The sequence below is a fragment of the Lonchura striata genome, chromosome 31 (genome assembly GCF_050655825.1).
Source record: "Lonchura striata isolate lonStrDom1 chromosome 31, ASM5065582v1, whole genome shotgun sequence".
Taxonomy (NCBI): Eukaryota; Metazoa; Chordata; class Aves; order Passeriformes; family Estrildidae; genus Lonchura; species Lonchura striata.
In genome coordinates this window covers 5,436,780-5,444,328 of record NC_140733.1, presented here as the reverse complement: position 1 = coordinate 5,444,328, position 7,549 = coordinate 5,436,780, and the positions used below count along the sequence as shown (strand labels likewise).

At 62.8% G+C, this 7,549-nt stretch overlaps 1 protein-coding gene across 1 annotated transcript; it reads right to left on the bottom strand.

The window, feature by feature from the left end:
- Positions 1–2,120: 2,120 nt before the first annotated feature.
- LOC146764783 (uncharacterized) lies at positions 2,121–5,084 on the bottom strand. The gene is made up of 2 exons (XM_085563637.1): positions 2,794–5,084; positions 2,121–2,659 (listed from the first exon to the last, which is right to left on the bottom strand). Exon 1 carries the CDS (start codon positions 5,082–5,084, stop codon positions 3,117–3,119), a length of 1,968 nt encoding a protein of 655 aa, XP_085419763.1. The 3' UTR covers positions 2,121–2,659; positions 2,794–3,116.
- Between the last annotated feature and the right edge of the window lie 2,465 nt (positions 5,085–7,549).

Genomic DNA, 7,549 nt, shown 5'->3' with positions numbered 1-7,549 from the left:
TGATTTTGGGGTCCCCGGGTGGATTTTGGGGTCCCCAGGTGGATTTTAGGTTCCCCAGGTGGATTTTAGGCTCCCCATGGGCTGATTTTGGAGTCCCCAGGTGGATTTTGGAGTCCCCAGGTGGATTTTGGAGTCCCCAGGTGGATTTTGGGGTCCCAATGGGCTGATTTTGGAGTCCCCAGGTGGATTTTGGGGTGCCCAGGTGGATTTTGGGGTTCCCGAGTGCTTTTCGGCCGTGCAGGAGTTGATTTTAGGCTCTCCCCAGGTGGGGCTGTGTCCGTCCAGGTGCATTGGGAACCCCCAGGTGAGGTTTAGGATCCCGGGCTGCTGAGGTTGGGTTCCTCCAGGAAGATTTTGGGGGTCCTGCGTGGATTTTGACCCCGACGTGTGCTGAGTTTGGGTCCTCCCAGGTGGATTTGGGACCCCCAAGGTGGATTTGGGACCCCCCCAGGTGATTTTGGGACCCCCCCAGGTGAGTTTAGGACCCCTCAGGTGGACTTGGGACCCCCAAGGTGATTTTGGGTCCCCCCAGGTGGATTTGGGACCCCCCCAGGTGATTTTGGGACCCCCCAGGTGGATTTGGGACCCCCCAGGTGATTTTGGGACCCCCCCAGGTGGATTTGGGACCCCCCCAGGTGAGTTTGGGACCCCCCAGGTGATTTTGGGTCCCCCCAGGTGGATTTGGGACCCCCAAGGTGATTTTGGGACCCCCCGAGGTGATTTTGGGACCCTCCGAGGTGAGTTTGGGATCCCTCAGGTGGATTTGGGACCCCCAAGGTGATTTTGGGACCCCCCGAGGTGATTTTGGGACCCTCCGAGGTGAGTTTGGGTCCCCCCAGGTGGATTTGGGACCCCCCAGGTAGATTTGGGACCCCCCCCAGGTGATTTTGGGTCCCCCCAGGTGGATTTGGGACCCCCCAGGTGGATTTGGGACCCCCCCAGGTGATTTTGGGACCCCCCCAGGTGGATTTGGGACCCCCCCAGGTGATTTTGGGTCCCCCCAGGTGGATTTGGGACCCCCCGATGGCTTTTGGGGTCCCCGGGTGCTGATTTCGGGGTCCCCAGGGGGGTCGGGAGGGTGGATCAGGGATGTCCCCACAGATCACCTGGATGACGTCACCAGGTTCCCTTCAATGACGTCACCGGGTTACCTCCGATGACGTCACTGGAGTCCCTCCGATGACGTCACTGACCCCCTCATGGGACCTCACCTGCTCCCAGGTGCCCCCCCCGCCCTCGGGAGCGCCCCGGAAGCTCTGACGTCACCCCACGACGCCATTCTCACGTACGACGTCATCACCCCGATGACGTCATCGTTAAGGCCCCGCCCCTTTGCCACCCCCGGTTCCGCCACGCTCAAGATGGCGGCGGGGGCGGGGCCTGGGCGGGACCTCCCGGGTGGAGGAGGCGGGGCTGGGAGGGACTGGGATAAACTGGGAGGGACTGGGATAAACTGGGAGGGACTGGGATAAACTGGGAGGGACTGGGATAAACTGGGAGGGGCTGGGAGGGGAGTGGGACAAACTGGGAGGGACTGGGAGGGGACTGGGATAAACTGGGAGGGACTGGGAGGGGACTGGGATAAACTGGGATAAATTGGGAGGGATTGGGAGGGACTGGGATAAACTGGGATAAATTGGGAGGGACTGAGAGGGACTGGGAGGGAACTGGGATGGTCTGGGAGAGACTGGGAGGGGACTGGGATAAATTGGGAGGGATTGGGAGGGGAGTGGGAGGGACTGGGACAAACTGGGAGGGAACTGGGAGGGGAGTGGGAGGGACTGGGAGGGGACTGGGATAAACTGGGAGGGGACTGGGATAAACTGTGAGGGACTGGGATGAACTGGGAGGGGCTGGGAGGGAACTGGGATGGTCTGGGAGGGACTGGGATAAACTGGGAGGCACTGGGATGAACTGAGATAAACTGGTATGAACTGGGAGAGGCTGGGATAAACTGGGAATGAACTGGGATGGACTGGGAGGAAATGGAACCTCCAGCACTCCCCCCAAAAGGACCGGGGCACCCCCAGACTCATTTCTGGCCGGGGCAGGGGCTCCAACCCCCTCCCCAAAATCCCCCAAACACCGAACCCGCTCCCCGGACCCTCAGGGGGATCCGCGTCACACCTGGGGTTCATTGTCACACCTGGAGATTATTGTCATACCTGGAATTTATTGTCACACCTGGGGTTCATTGTTACACCTGGGATTTATTGTCACACCTGGGGTTCTTTGTCACACCTGGAATTTATTGTCACACCTGGAGTTCATTGTCACACCTGGATTTTATTGTCACACCTGGAATCCATTGTCACACCTGGATTTTATTGTCACACCTGGAATCCATTGTCACACCTGGAATTTATTGTCACACCTGGGATTTATTGTCACACCTGGGGTTCATTGTTACACCTGGGATTTATTGTCACACCTGGGGTTCTTTGTCACACCTGGAATTTATTGTCACACCTGGAGTTCATTGTCACACCTGGATTTTATTGTCACACCTGGAATCCATTGTCACACCTGGATTTTATTGTCACACCTGGAATCCATTGTCACACCTGGATTTTATTGTCACACCTGGGATTTATTGTCACACCTGGAATCCATTGTCACACCTGGGGTTCTTTGTCACACCTGGATTTTATTGTCACACCTGGGGTTCATTGTCACACCTGGAATCCATTGTCACACCTGGGATTTATTGTCACACCTGGAGTTTATTGTCACACCTGGGGTTTATTTTCACACCTGGATTTTATTGTCACGCCTGAGAATTCATTGTCACACCTGGGGCTGTTTCACACCTGAGCCTGAGGTGAGGACACCCCAAAACCCCCTAAATCTTCCCCAAAACCTCCCCAAACTCTCGGATCTTCATCCCGAACCCCTTGCTGAGGAACCTCTCCCCCTCTTCCTTTCTCCCCACCCCCCTGGAGCATTTTGGGGTCCCGGAAGGGCAAAACTGGGGCGAAAAGCGCCAAATTCGGGTGTTTGAACAAAAATTCCGTTACGGGAAAGGCGGGGAAAGCGCATGCGTAAAACCCATGTGAAGCCGCGCATGCGCCGTCACGACCCGCGCGGTCGCGCACGCGCGGTGAGCGCCGCAGCCGTTACGCGCCACCATCCGGGAACTGGCGGGCGCCATCTTTGTGGCGGGTGGAGGAGACGCGTCCAAAATGGCGGCTCCCAAGCGCCAGTAGCCGGCGAGGCGGGCGGGCTTTTCTCGGCTTTTCAGCGCGGCGGCGGCGGCCCGGAGCGAGCGGCGGCGGCGGCGGCAAGCGGCGCCCGGGGTCGGCGGGCGGCGGGTGGCTGCAGGTGCGGAGCGGCGGCGGAGCGGCGCGGAGAGCGGCGCATCCGGGTCCCGCGGCCGCCGCCATCTTGGGCCGCCGCGGAGCTGCTGCTGCTCCCACCTGCGCCATCTTGGGGCGCCGCATCGGGGTTGTTCCGGAGGGGGGACAAGAGGAGGGGGCGGCGGGGCCTGAGCCAAGAGCGCGGGGAGCGCTCAAAGCTCCGCTCCCGTCCCGGGCAGGCGCCGCCATCTGGTGCGAGCGGCGAGGAGGAGGAAGAGGAGGAGGAGGAGGAGGAAGATCCGGGCACCGGGCGGAGCCATCTTGGACCCCCCCCCCTTCCCGCAGCAGCGCGCCGCCATCTTGTGACCCCTCCCCTGCGCACCCGGGCACCGGCCGCTCCGCCGCCTTGGAGCCGCTGCGGTAGCGGAGCCGCACCCGGTAAGGGCGGAATGAAGCGGAGACCGCTGGGAGGGAGGGGAGGGAGCGCGGGGACCCCGTGAGGGCTGACACCCAATATCGGTTCTGCCGGCTGGCCGGCGCCATCTTGGGAGGGGACATCCGGGTCCTTCCCCCACGCCGCCCCCGGGGCGCCGTCCTGGGAGGCGCCGCCGCATCCGGGTCCCGCGCGCCGCCATATTGGGAGTCCGGGGTGGGGGGGCGGGGGCGATGGCAGCGCCGGGGGTCCCCGGCCCGTTTGAACCGCTCGGATCCGCGGGGCCGTGAGGCCTCAGAGCGGCTCCGGCGTCCCGTTAATTCCGGGGGGCGGTGGGGAGAGCGAGGGAGCCCCGCGGCAGGGGAAGGAGAAGAGGGGGAGGGGGTGCGGTTTGCGGAGGGGGCGGCACCCAAGGAGAGGCGGGGTGCCCAAGATGGCGGCGCCCATGGCGGGCTGAGCGCTCCGTACAGGGCTGCGCCGCGGGGAAACGGGCCGCGCCGCCGGCAACCAGGCCGCGGGGGATTCGGTGTGTGCGGGGGGACGAGGCCGGGAATGCCGGGGAGCGGTTCCGGGGATGCGGGAAGGCCGGGAGGGGGCGGCACCGGGAGATGGCGGCGATCGGGGTGGGGGGGGGGGGGGCGAGGAGGGAAAACCGCGTAAAAGGCGGGATAAGAAGGGGGGGGCGGCTCCTTTAAGAGGCGGTTGGAGTGGGCGTGGCCACGCCCTTCCGTGACCACACCCCCTCCGTTGGCGCCATGGCCGCGCCCCTTCAGGCGGCTCCGTACAGTCCCCCCCCGCGCCCCTCCGCCGTTCGCCCCAGCCTTGCCGCTACCGGGCCCGACCCGGGGGGGCCACCGATTTGGCGGTGAAATTCCTCCCGGTCCCCCTCCCAAAATGCCGCCGCCTCCTCCCGTCCCGCCTTGCCCACAATGTCGCCCCCCGTCCCCGGCCAAGATGGCGCCGCCCGGGTCCGGAGGGGGCGTGTCCGCGCTGGCCCCGCCCGCTCCCGTCGCTTCCCGCCCACCCTCAGCGGCCGCCGGACACAGGCGCAAGATGGCGGCTCCCAGGGCGGCGTGAGGGGCCGCCGCCGCCGCGCTCCGCCCGCAGCCGCAGCCCCGCGCCGGGAGCCGCCGCAGCCGCACGACCCCCGGAGCCGCCGCCGGGAATCGGGGAGCGGCCGCGGGCCGGGAGGGGGAGGCGGCCGCGGGGCCGCGGTGAGCGGGGGGGGCGGCGGTGGGGGGGAGGAGGCGGCCGCCATTTTCCGCCCGGGCAGAGACAAGATGGCGGCGCGCAGGGGCCTGAGGGGGGGGGAGGGGGCGTGAGGGGAGGGGCAGCGCTGGGGGGGGGTTGGGCATTTAGGGAGGGGGGGGTCACGGCCTGAGGGGGGATTTGGGGAGGGGGGAGATGAATTTGAGGGGGGGGTCACGGCCTGAGGGGGGATTTGGGGAGGGGGGAGATGAATTTGAGGGGGGGGACGGCCTGAGGGGGGATTTGGGGAGGGGGGAGATGAATTTGAGGGGGGGGACGGCCTGAGGGGGGATTTGGGGGGGGGGTTTGGGCACAGTCTGAGGGGATAATTTGGGGGGGAGGGGGGGTTTGATAATGGGGGGGCACGGCCTGAGGGGAAATTTGGGGGGGAGGCGGAGATGAAGCTTAAGGGAGATAAATAATTTGGGGGGGGTCGTCACGGTGTGAGGAGGGGTAATTAAGAGGAGGCATAATGAAGAAATTAATTAACGGGGAGGAATAAATGCTCCCCTCCCCCTCAAGTGGACTCCTCCCCCATTGTCACACCCCCCGCTCTGGGGGGGGTAATTAACTCTTTCGGTGTAATTGCGGTGGGGGGGTGTAATTAAACATTCTACGAGGGATTTGTGAGGGGGGAGGGCGTGTCAAGCCCTTGGGGTATTTGTGGGGAGGGGTCGGAGGTGACCCTGGAGATTTTTGGGGGGGTGCAGAAGGGGATTGACCCCCAGATTTGGGGACACCCCCCCCAGAGAAATGCCATGGGGGGGGGGGTCTGTATATCCAAGCCCCCCTTTGGGTGGGGGTGGGGGGTCAGTGTTAATTTGGGGGGTTTTTTGGGGTGACCCTCACATCCAGACCCCCCCCGACCGTCGTAGGGGGGTTTCAGGTCATTGATTTTGGGGTGTCCAAACCCCAAAGGACAGGCAGCAGGGCTGTGGTCAGGTCATTTTGGGGGGGTTTTGTGGTGTCTCCCCCCCAGGACGGGTGGGGGGGAGGGGGGTGTCAGGTCATTTTTGGGGTATCCCCCACCCTCTGACTAGCCCCAGTACCTGGGGTGGGGGGGCAGGTTGTTTTGGGGATTTCTGGGGCATCCCCCAAATCTGGCACACACCCCGCCCCCAGGACAGGCAGTGGGGGGGGGAGGTCAGGTACTTTCAGTGATTTTTGGGGTGTCAGGTAATTTTTGGGGTGTCCCCCAATATCTCACTCCTCCCCATGTCCCCCCCAGGACAGGCAGTGGTGGGGGGGGGGAAGTGTCAGTTACATTTTGGTGATTTTTGGGGTGTCCCCCCATATCTGACTTCACCCTTATCCTTCCAGGACTGAAATTAGGGGTGTCAGTTCATTTTAGCAATTTTTGGGGTGCCAGTCAATTTGGGTGATTTTTGGGGTGTCGCACATATTTCACCACCCCATGTCCCCCCAGGACAGGCAGTTGCGGGAGGGGGAGCAGTTCATTTTTGGGGTGCCATTACATTTGGGTGATTTTTGGGGTCTCCCCCACGTCTCACCCCCCATGTTCCCCCAGGATAGGCAGTGTGGGGGTGGTCACTGTCAGTGTGAGGGTTTCAGATAATTTTGGGTGATTTTTGGGGTGTCCCCCGTGTCTGACCCCCCCGTGTCCCCCCCGGACAGGCAGGGGGGAGGTTTCAGCTAATTCTGGTGATTTTTGGGGTGTCCCCCACATCTCACCCCCCGTGTCCCCCCAGGACCGCAGCGGGGGATGGTCACTGTCAGTGTGAGGGTTTCAGCTAATTTTGGGTGATTTTTGGGGTGTCCCCCGTGTCTCACCCTCCATGTCCCCCCAGCACTATCAGTTGGGGAGGTTTCAGCTAATTTTGGTGATTTTTGGGGTGTCCCCCACGTCTCACCCCCCCGTGTCCCCCCAGGACCACAGCGGGGGGTGGTCACTGTCAGTGGGGGAGGTGTCAGATAATTTTGGGTGATTTTTGGGGTGTCCCCCGTGTCTGACCCCCCATGTCCCCCCCGGACAGGCAGTGGGGGAGGTGTCAGATAATTTTAGTGATTTTTGGGGTGTCCCCCGTGTCTGACCCCCCATGTCCCCCCAGCACTATCAGTGGGGGAGGTTTCAGCTAATTTTGGTGATTTTTGGGGTGTCCCCCGTGTCTCACCCCCCGTGTCCCCCTAGGACAGGCAGTGGGGGAGGTTTCAGATAATTTGGGTGATTTTTGGGGTGTCCCCCGTGTCTGACCCCCCATGTCCCCCCAGCACTGTCAGTGGGAGAGGTTTCAGATAATTTGTGTGATTTTTGGGGTGTCCCCCGTGTCTCACCCCCCGTGTCCCCCCAGCACTATCAGTGGGAGAGGTTTCAGCTAATTTTGGTCATTTTTGGGGTGTCCCCCATGTCTCACCCCCCATGTCCCCCCAGGACCACAGCGGGGGGTGGTCACTGTCAGTGGGGGAGGTTTCAGATAATTTTGGGTGATTTTTGGGGTGTCCCCCTTGTCTCACCCCCCGTGTCCCCCCAGCACTATCAGTGGGGGAGGTTTCAGCTAATTTTGGTGATTTTTGGGGTGTCCCCTGTGTCTCACCCCCCGTGTCCCCCCAGGAC

Coding starts and splice junctions, on each gene's coding strand:
- LOC146764783 (XM_085563637.1), bottom strand. CDS start 5,084: ATGCCCAACCCCCCCCCAGCGCTGCCCCTCCCCTCACGCCCCCTCCCC.